Below are 16434 nucleotides of genomic sequence, written 5' to 3' on the forward strand. Positions count from 1 at the left end.
ATTTGAGAGGATTCATGGTTGATGGACTCTTAATATCTTAATAATAGAAGAGGCCAGTTCCTCTTATGAGATTAAGTAGAGGATAGGGGAAGCATATGGGGAAGTAAAGGGATTTGAGTGGCAAGACAGTAGTTAGGAAGCAATTCTGTGGAGAATGTAGAGATAAATAAAAGGGATGTCAACTAAATTTGAGAAATCAGCTGAGGTTCAGAGTTCTTATCTGTACCACTTAACTTAGATATCCAGCATCAGTGGGTAATAATACATTTGACTACTAACCAGAGGACTGGTGGTTCAAACCCACCAGCCACTCCTCAGAAGGAAGATTGGGCAATCTACTTCCATAGAAATACGAGCTCAGAAACCAAAAGAGGGGTCTCAATGAGTCGGGAACGACTCCATGACAGTGAGTTTGGTTTTTTGGTTTAATATGGGAGAGTTCTTACTGCAATGTATCAAAGCAGCTTCATAGTACAAGGTAGATACTATCATTATTTCCATTTTGTAGAGAGAAAACTGAGACAGAGAGGTGAGTAGCATAGAGAGCTTAGACCAAACAGCTATGACAGACCTAGGCTTTAAACTCAGGCAGTCCAACCACAGAGCAGAGAACCCATTCAACCATTCTACTGTAAGGAAAATTGGGTTGAGGAAAGACTGGAGATAAGGTGGGTGGATACGTGAGTGTCAAAGAGAACTGAGGGTGTTAATAGTGTTCTGAAGTTTACTTGGAGTTCAGGTAGGTAGGAAGGAAGTGAAATCCAACTGTGGAGGTTGCTACTGGAGGTATTTGAGGGTTTGGGGGTCAAAGAAAAAGTTTAGGTGGAGTTTGATAAAGTCAAATATGGAAGATTGAGTTATAATTTGGGAGGAATGGACTATATGAGGTGTAGCATTTCTGAATAATACCAAGGCCACCATGAAGTCAATGAATGGCTGAAGGAGAAGAGGGCAAATCTTTGGAGTGGAAAAGGCTAGAGGATAGATGTTGATTAGTTCAAATAATGACTCATTTAATATTTTAAAATAATAAAATATGATTTATTTGACCATTGCTACCTAAATAGTCCGGAGCCGTGGTGGCGCAGTGGTTAAAGCGCTTGGATGCTAACCATAAGGTCTGTGATATGAACCCACCAGCTGCCCCATGGTACAAAGCTGTGGCAGTCTGCTTCTGTAAAGATTTACAGCCTTGGAAACCCATGGGGTAGTTTCACTCTATCCTATGGTGGTGGGTGGTGGTCACTGCCATCAAGTCGGATCTAACTCTTAGTGACCCCTCCTTGGGTTTCTGAGGTGTTATCACTCTGGAAGTAGATTGCCCAACTTTCCTTCTGAGGAGTGGCTGGTGGGTTTGAACCACCAGGCTTCTGGTTAGCAGTTAAATGCCTTAGGCACTACAGACCAGAGCTCCCATACCACTTTAGGGTTACTAAAAAAACAAAACAAAACAAAAAAACACCACTGCTATCAAGTCAGTTCTGACTCATAGCAACCCCATTGGGTTTCTGAGGTGGTAAATCTTTATTGAAGTAGGTTGCCCCACCTTCCTTCCAGGGAGTCTAGTGGGTTTGAGCCGCCAACCTTCTGCTTAGCAGTCAGATGCCACAGGATCACTATGAGTTGGAATCCACTCAAAGGCAGTGGTTTTTATTTGACTTAAATAGTCGTTCTCTTGTAATTGTCTTGCATAATATGTTGGTGGTGTTGTTAGATGCCATCAAATTAGCTCCAATTCATAGCAACCCTGTGTACAACAGAAGGAAACACTGCCTGGTCCTGCACCATCCTCACAATCCTTGCTATACTTGAGCCTGTCTTTGCAGCCACTGTGTCATTCCATCTTGTTGAGGACCTTCCCCTTTTAACTGGCCCTCTACTTTACCAAGCATAATATCCTTCTCCAGGGAATGATCTCTTCTGACAACATGACCAATGTCAGGCCATTCTTGCTTCCAAGGAGCGTTCCGGCTATACTTTCTCCAGGACAGATTTGTTTGTTTTTCTGGCAGTCCAGGGTATTTTCAGTATTCAACAACACCACAGTCAAAGGCATAAATTCTTCAGTCTTCCTTATTCATTGGCCAGCTTCCACATGCAAAAGAGGCAATTGAAAATACCATGGCTTGGGTTAGGCTCACCTAGTCTTCAAAATGATATCTTTGCTCTTTAGCACTTTAAAGAGGTCTTTTGCAGCAGTTTTTCCCAGTGCAAGACAATGTCTGTTATTTTTGACTGTTGCTTCTATGGGTATTGACTGTGGATCCAAGTAAAATGAAATCTTCGACAACTTCAATCTTTTCTCCATTTATCATGATGAAGCTTATTGGTCCACTTGTGAGTATTTTTGTTTTCTTTATGTTGAGGTATAATCCATATTGAAGACTGTGGGCTTTAATTTTCATCAGTAAGTGCTTCAAGTCATCTTCACTTTCAGCATGCAAGGTTGTGTTGTCTGCATATCGCAGATTGCTAATGCATCATTTAGCCCTTTTTCTGTTTTACTTACAAGTTGCTATATATCTCTTAGTCTGTAAATTATTCCTATTTTGTATTTCAGTTTCTTTAAATAAAATGCTTTCACCATTTTTATTTTACATTTCATTTTCACTTTCTTAGGTTGAACAGCTTCTAACTTAGTCATGACTAATTCACAGTCAAATTGAATATTAAGATACATGAGTACATTAGTTTTACTACATTTACAACTTAATCTCTAAAACAATGAAGAAAAATTAGTCAAGATAGTTTTTCTAACAGAAAATGAATTGGGCAAATGTTCATTGAATTTTTTTTAAATAAACTTAGATTTACAGTACAAGAAGGGTACCATAACCTAATTTCCCCTTTTCTTAACATCTTACATTAGTATGGTACATTTGTCACAATTAATGAACCAGTAAAAACCAAACCAAATTCATTGCCTTTGAGTCAGATCCGACTCATAGAGACCTCTCCTTGGGTTTCCAAGGCAGTATCACTACGAAAGTAGATTGCCCAATCTTCCTTCCTCGGAGTGGCTGGTGGGTTTGAACCACCAGCCTTCTGATTAGCAGTCAAAAAGCCTTAGGCACTATGCTACCAGAGCTCCTAATGAACAGGTATTTATATCAGTGTAGACTCATGGATATTTTTTTAATATTCTTTAAGTTATAATCCAATACTATATTATTTATTTTGTTACTCAAATTGTTGCTGCTTTGTCCATTGGGAGTCCCTTTCAGTTGACTTTTGTGTCCCTTTGGGATGTACTCATCATTTTGTTAAGTACTTCTTACTTTCTGACAGTACAAGATGCTCAAAGCTCATCTTTTCTTTTTTAATGCATCTTATTGAAATATAATTTATGTACAGTGAAATACACAAAACTAAAGTGACATGGGTCAATGCATTTTTTTTTCCAGCATTCCCTCCCTTGCCCTCCCACTCCTGGCAACCAACAAAGAAAGTTTCTCTCCATATATAAACCTTTCCTTGACCCTCCACAACAAGGAACTAATACTATATTTTTGTCTTCTGTGATTGACTTATTTCACTCAGCATAATGACCTCCAAGTTCATCCATATTACGTGGTGTTTTGGAGACTCTACGTTATTCTTTAGTGCTGCATAACATTCCATTCTGTGTATGTACCATAGTTTGGTCATCCACTCTTCTGCTGATGGGCATGTAGGTTGTTTCCATCTTTTTGCTATTGTAAATAGTGCTGTGATGAATGTAACTGTGCATATATCTGTTCCTGTCCTGGCTCTCACCTCTTTAGGATATAAACCTAATAATGGGATTGCTGGGTCAAATGGTATCTCCAATTCCAGCTTTCTAAGGAATCGCCATATTGTTTTTTGCAGTGGTTGTATCACTTCACAGTCTCACCAACAGTGTATGAGAGTCCCAATCTCTCCACATCCCTGCCAGCATTTGTTATTTTCTGTCTCGTTGAACCTTGTCATCAGTGCTGGGGTGAGACATTATCTCATTGTTGTTTTGATTTGCATCTCTCTGATGGCCAATGATTGTGAGCATCTCTTCATGTATTAGCTGGCCATCTGAATATCCTTCTTGGTAAAGTGTCTAATCATGTCTTCTGCCTATTTTTCAATTGGATTATTAATTCCTTTGGTGTTGAGGAGTTGGAATTTTCTATAAATCTTAGAGATAAGTCCTTTGCCAGATATGTAATTATCAGCAAATATTAATTTGTTGCTGTCATTTTTGTTATGTGATTTTTCATGGTGTTGATTTCTTTGTTCCATATAATTTTCTTTTTTTTTTTCCAATTTGAAATCAAATTGTTTTATTATAACATTATTCTGTTCCAAATAATTTTCTATTTTGAACTCATTTTGTTTATGAATTTTATCACTTCCTTCGTTGCTATTGGCTTAGTATTTGCTAAATATTAGTGCTGGTCTTCTATTTTATTTTGATGTAAATGTTTATCATTTTTTTTGAGGTTATCTATGATTTACAGTTTTCTTCACAAGTTTAGAACAGTCTTTTCTATCTTGTAGTTGTCTTGACTTCCCTACCATCTAGAAGTTCTGTAATGACAGTTTTTTTTTTCCCTCTTTTTGGTTTGTAGTTGTCCTCATTTGTCAATTGAAGTCTCTGATTCCCTGTTCACAATCTTGTAGGCTTATTTACTTTCGATACTCCCATAGTTGGTTTGGTTTCTGGGTTATATCATCATGTGTGTTAATGGTCAGTTGTTATTGGCTATGTTGCTTCTCTGTCCAAAAGACTCCCCTTAGCATGTCTTGAAAGGTTGGCCTGGTTTTAACAAATTCCCTTAATTTCTGCTTATTTGGAAATGTCCTGATTTCGCTATCATATTTGAGGGACAGTTTTGCTGGGTACATAATTCTTGGTTGGAAATTTTTCTCTTTCAGGGTTTTATATATACCACCCCATTGTTTTCTCACCTGCATTGTTTCTGCCAAGAAATCTGAGCTTAGTCTTATTGGTTGCCCTTTGTAGGTAACTTTTGTTTTTCCTGTGCTGCTTTTATGATTCTTTCTTTGTCGTTGGTTTTGGTGAGTTTGATGATGGTATGTCTTGGTGATTTTCTTTTGGGGTCTGTCCTATTTGGGGTTCATTGGACTTCTGAATGGATATATTCTCATCTTTCATCGTACCAGGAACATTCTCCTCCAACAAATCTTCGACAATTTTCTCTGTGGTTTTATTTGTCTCTTTCTGTTCTGGAATTCTGATTACACATATGTTATTCCTTTTGATGGTATCCCACATGAACCTTAGGCTTTCTTCATTTTGTTTTGCTCTTTTTTCTGGTTGATCCCTTTCCAAAGAAATGTTCAGGTATTTGCCTTCAATCTCCCTAATTCTGTCTTCCATTGATTCAATTCTGCTCCTTTGCCCATTCAATGTCTTACCTACTTCTGAAAATTTAGTATGTATCTTCTGGATTTCTGTGTGTAGATTTTGTATCATTTCTAATTTTTTATTTATTGTGTCATTTTGTTCTTGTATTGTCAGTTGTAGGGTTTTCTCTGTGTTTTCCTCAATTTTGTCAGTGTTTTACTTGATCTGTCTCTCAATTAATTGAAGATACCTAAATATAATTATTTTGAATTCCTTATCAGGGAGTTCCAATGCTGCATCTTCCCCAGGGATGTGTTTTGGGTCTGTATCCTGGACCCTTGTTTCTCCTGCTTTATCTTGCTTCTTTGTGTGGACTGTGATGATCTGTTGTCTCCGAGGCATTGTGGCATTTTTGTGTTTATATTTAATTGGTGATTGTATGTTGGAGTGAATTGCCCACTATTTTCTTTTTCTTTGTTTTGTTTGTATGTTATCTACACAAGCAGGGTACTGTGCTGTGCTCCTCTGTTCACCAGTTGACAACACTTATACACTCACCACCTGTCTCCTTTCCTATTGTCAGCCCCTTGTATGTCCCTGCTGATCTTGGAAAACAGAGCCTATTCTTAGGTTCCTAGAATCCGAATGAGAATGCTCTCACTTTAAAATCCAAAATGGCCACCGCTTATTAACATTCAAAATGGCTGCACCCTCAGTCACTTTAAATATCCAAAATGGCTGTGGTTTGTAAACATTCAAAATGACTATGCCCTCAGTCACTTTAAAGTGACTCAAAATGGCTGCCACTTATAAACATTTAAAATGGCTGTGCCCTCAGTCACTTTAAATATTCAAAATGGTTGCTGCTTATAAACATTCAAAATGGCTGTGCCCTCAGTCACTTTAAATATCCAAAATGTCTGCCACGTGTAACCAGTCAAAATGGCTGGGCTCTCCGGACAATGGAAAGTCCACAGCTCAGGTTGTCTCCCTCCTTGCTGTTTCCGTTCCTAGTCATAGGCCACCAGAGCAGTTGTCCCTGCAGCCTTGGTGACCGGGACTGATCTTTTGGTCAATTCTCAGGTCCTAACACCACTTGGAAGTATTCAGGCTGTTGGTCTCATCAGAGTAGCTGACAGTCCACAGCTCCGACTGTCTCTGTACTCACTGTTTTCGTTCAGGTTTTTCCACTAGTTGGTGCCTAATCCACTTCTGCATACTTCATTTCAAAGCTCAGGGCTCCAGGGTTATCTTCAGTATCTCTGTCAATTGGTTTTTCTTTTCTTCGTTGAAGAGGGTCTGTGTCGCTTGTCTGGCTATTCCTCCATCTTACCAGAAGTCCTCTCATCTTGTATTTTTCTGTCTCAGTCCTAGAAGCAGACATTTGTCCAAGGAGATAAATTTACTTTTATTGGAGTAATTAATAAAATTACTTTTATTGGTGAATGGGATTAAAATCCAAAATGTAAGCACTGGGTGTTCTCACCGGTACTTGGGTATCATTGTTTCTAAGCTCTCTTAGGTGACAGAGTTTGGAAATATACACACATATCTATAAATATTTCTATATATATTCATCTGTAAGGAGCTCTGGTAGCGTAGTGCCTAAGGTCCTTGACTGCTAACCAGAAGGCTGGCAGTTCAAACCCACCAGCCACTCCTCGGAAGGAAGGTTGGGCAGTCTACTTCCGTAGTGATACTGCCTTGGAAACCCAAGGAGGGGTCGCTATGAGTCGGGTCCGACTCAATGACACATAACAACAACATATTCATCTGTATCAATATTACACTAAACATCAGTTTATACTGAGGTCTCTAACTGTATGTAGTATCACATGGATCATTCTGACCTCCTCCTCTTACTTGTCTGTAACTTTCCACTCCAAAAATGAGAAACCTAGCTTCAAATATATAGCATACCAAAAAAAGAAAACGAAACTCACTGCTGTCAAGTTGGTTCCGACTCACAGCAACCACTTCTTGGGTTTTCTGAGGTGGTATTGCTACGGAAGTAGATTACCCAATCTTCGTTCTGTGGAGTGACTGGTGGGCTTGAACCACCAGCCTTCTGTTTAGCAGTCAAATGCCTTCAACAATACACCACCAGAGCTCCTAACATACAGCACACATTTACTTATTTTCTCAATCCAAGTATTAATATACAGTCCTTTCAGAATTGTTAACCTGCACCACTGTGAGAAATTTTACCAACTCAGAGTTCCATGTCTATGTACGGTTTCTTTTGTTTTCAGTCTTACAGTGTCCATTAATTTTCAGAGTTACTTAGCACAATACTTTTTTTAAAAACTCTCACTCCTTTCAATGAGGTTATGTCTTACATTTATAATACAAGTTAAATTCTTCATCACAGACTTCATTCTATACTGACATCCCCTAACCTCCTAATTGATTTTTTAAAATTTGCTTAAGATTCACTCTTTGTGCTATAAAGTTCTATGGGTTTTGACAGATGTATAGTGTGAAGTATCTAGCACTGTACACAAAATGGTTTCCTGCCCTAAAACATCCCCTGTGCTTTACCTATTCAGTTCTCCTCCCTTCCACTTGAACTGCTGGGTATCACTGATCTGTTTTCTGTCTTTATAGTTTTTTTTTTTTTTTCCAGAATATTATATAAATGGAATCATACTGTATGTAGCATTTTCAGACTGGCCTCTTGCATTTAGCAATATGCATTTAAGACTCATCTATGTCTTTTCATGGCCTGATAATTCACTTCTTTTTATTGCTGAATAATATTGCATTGTATGGATATACCACAATGTGCTTATCCATTCACGTATTGAAAGACATCTTGGTTGCTTCCAGGCTTTGGCAATTTGGAATTAATCTTCTGTAAACATTTGCATGAAGGTTTTTGTATCGATATGCTTTCAATTTAGTTAATTGCTGGATTGTGTTCAACTTTCTAACTGCCAAATTGTCTTCCAAAGTGACTGTACCATTTTGCATTCCCACCAGCAGTGAATGAGTATTCCTGTTGTTCCACATCCTAGTTAGCAGTTGATATTGTCAATTTTTTAGATTTTAGCCATTCAAATAGGTATGTAGTTGTATATCATCATTGTTTCAAATGATGTTGAATATCTTTTTTATAAAAATATTTTATTGTGTTTTAATTGAAAGTGTACACAGCGAACTAGATCCTCATTTGGCAATTTCTACACAATTTGTTCAGTGACATTAGTTATGTTTTTCATGATGTGTCACTGTTCTCATTAGTTTCTGGTGTTCCATTTCCAGTACTCTAGTTTCCCTGCCCCCTTTGGCTTTTTATCTTTACTTTAGAGCAATTATTGACTTGTTGGTCTCATGTAGATGATTTTTTAAGGGAGCCCTGTACTCAAGGGTAATAACCTTTATTTTGTGTAATCTGTTATTTCACTAAAAGGTAACCTCATGGGTTAGTTTCAGTTCAAGGTTTAAAGAGTATCTCAGGGGAATTGTCTCAGGGAGTCCTGAGCATCTTCTCATATGCTTATTTCCCAACTACATATAATCCCTGATAAGGTGTTTGTTCAGATCTTTTAGATTATTTGTGTTCTTATTTGAGTTTTAAGACTTCTTTATATACTTTGGATTCAAGTACTTTATCAGATGTGTGTTTTGTAAACATTTTCTCCCAGTCTGTGGTTATCTTTTCATTCTTTTAACAGTATCTTTCACAGAGCAAATTTTATCAAATTTTTCTTCCATTGATACTGATTTTGATATTGTATCTAAAATTGTTGTTGTCGTTATGTGCCCGTTAAGTTGGACCCGACTCATAGCAACCCCTCCTTGTGTTTCCAAGGTGGTATCACTACGGAAGTAGATTGCCCAACCTTCTTCCAAGGAGTGGCTGGTGGGTTTGAACTGCCAGCAGTCAAGTGCTTTAGGCACTATGCTACCAGAGCTCTTGTATCTAAAATATTATCAAACAAATCCAAAATCATGCATACTTTCTCCTTTGTTTTCTTTTGGAAATTTTACAGTTTTTCATTTTACATTTAGGTGTAAGACACATTTTGAATTAATTTTCTGTGTAAGATTTAAGTTCACTACCTATGTTCATTTTTTTTTTTTTTTGCATATGAACATCCAATTTCTCTAGCACCATTTATTGAAAAGACAACAGTCTTCTTCTTCTTCTTTTTTTTTTTTTTAAAGTCTTTTTCCATTGAATTGCCTTTATGCCTTTGTCAAAGATCAGAGTATATTTATGTGGATCTTTTTCCAGACTGTTCCGTTCCACTGATCTGTTTGTCTAGTCTTTCCCCAACACCACACTATCTTGATTAAAGTAGCTTTATAGTAAGTCTTGAAAATGGGTAGAACTTTGTTCTTTTCCAGTATTGTGTTGGCTATTCTAAGTACTTTGCCTTTGTATATATATTTTAGAGTAAGTTTTTTATATATGTAAAAAAAAATCTTGCTGGATTTTGTTTGCGATTGCATTGAATCTATAGATATAGTTGAGGAGAATTGACATTTTAAAAATATTTACTTTTTCTCATCTGTGAACACAAGTATCTTTCCATATATTTAGACCTTGTTTGATTTTTCATCAGAGTTTATAGTTTTCTGCATGTAGATCCAGCACATATTTTATAAAATTTATATCAGAGTAGTTTGTTTATTTTTTTGGTACTAAATGCTTTTTTAAAAATTTCAGTTTCCAGTTGTTCACTGCTTATATATAAGAAAGCAATTGACTTTTGTATATTGACCTTGTATCATGAGACCTTGCTGTACTTGCTAGTAGTTCTAGAGTATTATTATTTATAGATTCTTTAGTGTTTTCTACATAGACAATTATATTATTGGAAAATACAGATTTTCAAAATTTCTTACTTTTCAGTCTATATACCCTTTATTTCTTTTTCTTATTTTATTGCATTAGCTAGGACTTCCAGTACCCTGTTGACTAGAATTAGGACATCCTTTCCATATTTCTGATCTTAGGAGGATGTTCACTGAATTTTAAAAACTAAGGTGGAAATTGTTAATCTTCAGAGATACAGAATAAATCTGATGTTTCTTTTTTTCCAGATGGTTTTTTGAAGCTCTGAAGTATCCTAAATTTTCCAAAGCTAACGTCATCAATGGAATACTCATGACAGTGGTGTTTTTCATCGTGCGGATTGCTGTGATACCTCCTTTTTATTATTTTGTATATTCCGTGTATGGAACAGAAGCCTACTACCGGCTTGGATTGTTAATCCAGTGTTCCTGGATCAGTTCTTGTGTTATTTTAGATGTAATGAATGTCTACTGGATGATCAAAATTACAAAGGGGTGCATTAGAGTCATCTCTCTCATCAGACAAGAGAAAGACAAGAGTCGTCTTCAAAATGGAAAAGTTGACTAAAAGTGGGATATTGATAAGCAACCTTCTTACAACTTGGCATTTATATATGCTGATAGGATGAATTCTTGGCATGTTCTTGTATTTCTTTATTAATTATAAGTATTATTCAAGGTTTCAGTGTCATTTTTTTCTTACCTGTAGAAAAGAAAAACTAAAATTTGTTTTCATTTCAAGATTTCTGCTTGTCTTGTGCATTATAAGGTTTTAATAATAATTTCTAATGTAAGGGTGAATCTTTTCAGAAACCTGTTAACCTGCATTGATATTTTCCTATGTGAAAAGATGACTGTGCTACTTTACTACACTTGGTTTTATGTTACAATTTTGTTGAAAGAGTGGGAAAGGTTTTTAAATCTATAAATAGCTGTCATCATTTTGTTGTGCTGTACTCATTTCTTACCATGACTGTCAATACCTGTGTAGGGTTTCATTTCAAAATTGTTGAAATGATATTTTTCTTAGGTTATTGGAAGTGATATACTTTTCATTTCAGATATTCAGATATGCAATCATCTATTAATGATGAAGTATTTACTCATTTGGAAATATTTAATTTGCTTTAGTCATGGAAAACATTTTCTGCATTTTAAGATTTTTTTAGACATTGTCATTTTATTTCTATTTTTAGCATTTTGTCAAATTATTACCTTTTTATTTTATAATACAGCTTAAAACAGATCCTATAAATCTCCTTAAGAGGTGAATGACTTCTGAAAATTCATGTTAATATATCACTATTTACACTAATAAGAAGAATCATTAAGAAAAAAGCTTTAACACTTCTGTCCCTATCTACCTCCCTTGCACTTTTTCTATGAAAAAGATATTGCAGTCAGTCCTCATTTCCATATTTGTTTCCATATATTTGTGTATTCACCTGCTTGCTAGTATTTGTTTGTAATCCCCAAATCAGAGTCCCTGGGTAGTACAAAGAGTTAATGCAAAGGTTGGAGGTTCAGGTCTGCCCAAAAGAAAGGCTTGGTTAGCTACTTCTGAAAAATCAGCCATTGAAAACCCTGAAGAGCACAGTTCTACTCTGAGACATAAGAGTTGATGCCATCAATTGGAATTGACTCCAGGGCAACTTTTATTTTTAATTTCCTAAATAAATAATTGTACACTTTTCACAATTATTCATAAACATGCACAGAGGGGCAAAAATTTTGAATTGTGTAACATGACCATTCCCAACTGAGGACTCTGCCTTCTTATTTTACTCTTATACAGTAAACAAATGTCTTTTTTTTTTTTTTTTCAGTCTTGTTCCATGTTTTTTATTTTTTACTTTATGTGTGTGTGTGTTTTCTTGGTGATTTTGCTATTTAAAATGGCCCTGAGCATAGTACTGAAGTGTGTTGCCTTGAGTTTCTAAGCTCAAGAAGGCTGTAATGTGCCTTAAGGAGAACATAAGTATGTTAGATAAACTTTGTTCAGGTATGAGTTATAGTGCTGTTGGCTGTGAGTTTAGTATAAATGAATCAAGCATATATATCAAAATGTTTTTAAACTGAGGCACATGTAAAACAAGGTTATGTATTAATAAATTGAGAAAATGTCGTGACCAGAGGCTTGCAGGAAACTAAACCTGTGTTCCTCTAGGAGCAGTGGTTCAGTATTTGCTAATTCACTGCTTCGAGTGACTTTATGGAATGTAACTGCTATGAATAATGAGAACCGACTACCTTTCTATTTGCAAAATCTCTCCTGATTTCAAAACCTAACATCTTTGTACTAAGCCTTATCCAATATGTATTTTTCATGCTTCTATGGTAGGATGAGTCCAAACTTACAAAAAAAAGTCAATATTTGTGTATTAGTCACAATTTACACCCATGTTTGTTCAATCAGCAATTTTAATGCTTTGAATTTCTGTCTTTTCTGGAAGACGGGGAAAAAAAAAGAAGTTTAATCACAGGGTTCTGATTATCAATATTATTGTCTTCTTATGTGACTTTTTTGTTTTGTTTTGTTTGTGTATATGTGTGTGTGTTTCTGTGTGTATTTGCTTTTGGTTTAGTTCTTGCAACCCAAATATAGTATCATATATTTAGCTATTATTGCATTTATTTATTTTTCTCAAGTACTTGACTTTAATAATTATTCTTACCTAAGAAAAAATAATTAATTCAACAGTGGTGAATACTTGAACTTAATTGAACCCAAACCAAAAGATCTAATCCATTCAGTTTCTCAGTTTAATGGAGAATGTTTAACTTACTTCATTGTTCATGTCAAGGTGAGGAAGGGAGGCTGGCTGAATATAATGAATATTTTTTATTTGATTTGATTTTCAAATGCATATAGGACTGAAAACATTCAAGTTTTAGAATATTTAAACAAAAGAATTGAAATTGCTAACTAATTAAATGATAAAATGTGATTGATAGACTTATACAGGTATACATCTTTTTGAAAGATTTAAAGTAATGTGAAATATAGTCATTTGTTCTTTTAGCTACTAATATTACATCAGTAATTTGTTACTAAACTTAGTGCCTTCCACATCAAAGGCACTGAAATATGTATCTGTTGGATATAGGGGGTAGGAAAGCAAATGATTTTCTCTTGGTCTTGCTCTTCTGCAAGAAAAACGGCTTTTTAAAAGGAAACCATTTATATTATAAAACTATTTTGGAAATTCATTCCTTTAGAAAGAAATAAATCTTGAAATAAATATTTTTGACTTTGGTATTTCTATAGTTCTGAACACATTTTAAACTCTTCAAAATTAAAATAATATAAATATTATTGAATCTACATATATGAGTTTCAGTTTTTATAGTTGCTGTGTGAAACTTCATTTTTACTTTGATTGACGCTACCTTTCATTTGGATAGCTGCTCACTATGTAAATATATTTAGAATATCAAAGTTTTTAACTAATATTTGTTATTTCTTTAGTCAACTGTATTTTATGCTGGCTGCATGGTATCTAATTCATCATCCATATTCAACATCCAAAAGTTGATTCTACATATTTCCTCATAACCACAGACATGAAATGGAAAAGATACTACAAACATGTTATTTGAAGTCTGATCTTTACAGGAGGTACATACTTTGCTGTTCTGTGATTATATCCACCTATCTAAGGTATAACTAGTTAATGACAGAACATATCACTTTATGTATTTTAGTATTTTGACCAAATGGATTAATTTAAATGATTCTATTCAGCATTCTGATATTCAACAACTTGGTTAAAATATTTGTAGAAAATAAAAGCAAATTGGTATACATTTTTAAACAACTATTTTTGTAGAAAAAGATTCACCTTAACTATAAAGGTATTCTTTGAATGTGTAGTATTCTAGAAAACAATAATTATTAGAAACTTTAAAATTTAGAAATCAACTAAGTAGTATGAATGATCATAGATTCTGCATTAAATATTTTATTTGAGAGAATATAAAAATTATGAGCTTGAGTTTATAACTTTGCATTATTGTGTCTAAAATCTTTTTAATGAGGACTTTTTGCATTTATTTATTTATTGGTATATGAGTGCAATAAATAAATAAATGCAAAAAAAAATTAATAGCTCCTGCTTAAATTATGCTTCAGAACCTAGTAGTAAATTGAAATTGAATTTTCATTTCAGTGACTTAATTTTTTTATGTCATGGACTAGCCCTCTGTTAAGAGAAATAATAGTTATGTCTTATCACCCTAAAGGTCACTTTGATATGTTACACACTTTGATATTAGATGACCCAATAAAGTCATAAAGATCTAGTTTTAAAAACTGTCTAGATTATAGGTATTTGAGTGAAATTCTTTTCTAAAATTTAATAATCCGTTTGAGTGAAATCAAATTTTTGCTCAAGTATCTGTTTTTGTTCACTTTCTCTGAAGTGCATTGGGCATTTGGAGAAGAGTTCTTCACTGATGAGAGAACCAGATTTATTGTTATCATATATTTAGAAACATGCACTTCTTATGGAGATACAGAGGGGCAAGGGGTGCTATAATAGGCATGTTTCTTCTGTTTCATTTGTAAGAGACATGTTCCAAAACTCTCCATTAACTGAACAAATTTTGTAGGTTGCTCTTAACTCCAAATATATAAATATGTGTTTGAATTTGAGTGGTTTAAGTAGTTCAGTCCATTGGATGAAATTGAAAAAAAGTCCAAGCAGTTGTTGAAATTATCTATTACAATTCATGGAAGACTATTCATTTTTTGTATGCTTTGAATTCTGTAAGAAGGATATGCATGTAGTATCATCAAAAGAGTGGCATAATATTTCCCAACAGGTATAAGCCAGCTCAGCAGTGAGACCCTCCTGTGTTGGACACACATCTTTCCAACCTTAACCATAGTGGGTTGACAACAAACACATTAAAGCTACTGAAAGTGAGTTCTGATGTGAAAACACATGGTATGTATGCAAGACCTGTGAAAAGCCTGCCAGATCTAGAGTTGCGGGACACACCACAGCTGCTTGCTTTTCCCTTAAAAGCCATGATGGTCCTCCCTGGATCTAGGAAGTTTTCTCTCTGAATCTTTCCAGCCTTTCCATCTCTTCCTAACACACCAAGGACTTCCTTAGCAGCCCCTCCCTTACACCATCACCTTTCTATGTCAATTTTTGAGACACCTCCTCCCCATACACCTGTATGCCTCCCAATCTACTGTGACAAATTTAAAACTTTATAAGTATGTTCTTTCATTGGGGAAAAAAAAAATGCAATACGTTTAAGTAGAGATCAAACAAACTTAATTATTAGGAGGCTAGAGGAAACCAGCATTTAGTCATCAGTACCTATTTATAACAGGCTAAGTGAATAATATTACGGTTTTATTGAAAAACATGTGTAGTATATATTTTTTCCAAGGGGTTTTGCAGTAAGTGCTTTAGAGTATGTGTCAGCTGTGTTTGTTGTAGCCATGTAAATTAGCTAAATGTTCTTCCTCAGACCACAGGACAGGAGAGAGAAGGAACTAAGAGCATTCTGTTATGAGAGGAGGTGCTGCTTGTAGCAGTATTATTTTTAGTCCTGCTCTTTAATAGAGCAAACTTTGTTCTTGTTGGGTACTGGTGAGTCGATTCCAACTCACAGGGACCCCATGTGACCATACAGTTTCCTAGACTGTAATCTTTATGGGAGCAAGTCCCTAGGTCTTTCTCCTGAAGAGCCATTGGCTGGGTTTAAACCACCAACCTTGTGGTTAGCACCCAGGTGCTTAACCTTTGTGCTACAAAGCCTCCTTAGAGCAAATTTAGTCATGGTAATATTTCTTTTAAAAATAAGCTTACCAACAAATGGATTACTCAGGGTGTTTTCCAAAGCCCAACACCCAAGGACCTGAGGACTATCTGTAGCTCAGACTTCAAATAGCCGCTGCTTGCTTTGATGAAGTCGTACCTTCCTTTAGAAAATATGTTGGCTAGCAGTGAAGAACTGAAGGCAGCTATTTAAAATTGGTTTGTATGTATTGAGAATGTCTACACTGATTTACTCTGAGCGGTAGTTTTGATACCAGGCCCTGTACTTAAGACCAAAAACAATGACAAAGATTTCTAAATCTCTAAGATATTATCTAAGTATAATACCTCTGGCTGAAAACTTGTTAAGCATCAGCTGCATATTTTTCTTTGTATCTTTAGGTGATTTCTGTAATTAAGTGTGCATTAAGGTTATTTGCTGCTTCTTGGTTAATGAAGTCTAAAAATACAGCTGTAAATAAAATGTTATGTGCTATATATTTTTTTTTGTTTGTTGCTTGGTTTGCTTCT

The 16434-nt window shown here is 35.2% G+C and overlaps 1 protein-coding gene across 1 annotated transcript in view; it reads left to right on the plus strand.

Moving 5' to 3' along the window:
* Window positions 1-10694, plus strand: part of LOC103192978 (TLC domain-containing protein 4-like) — an 82188-nt gene extending 71494 nt beyond the window's left edge. Inside the window, exon 6 of the mRNA XM_007936077.1 lies at window positions 10376-10694. Within this exon, the coding sequence (XP_007934268.1) occupies window positions 10376-10694 (319 nt within the window). The remainder of the gene's footprint in view (window positions 1-10375) is intronic.
* Window positions 10695-16434: the final 5740 nt, after the last annotated feature.

This window comes from Orycteropus afer, unplaced genomic scaffold, assembly GCF_000298275.1.
Source record: "Orycteropus afer afer isolate SDZICR_OR568_19922 unplaced genomic scaffold, OryAfe1.0 scaffold00033, whole genome shotgun sequence".
NCBI lineage: Eukaryota > Metazoa > Chordata > Mammalia > Tubulidentata > Orycteropodidae > Orycteropus > Orycteropus afer.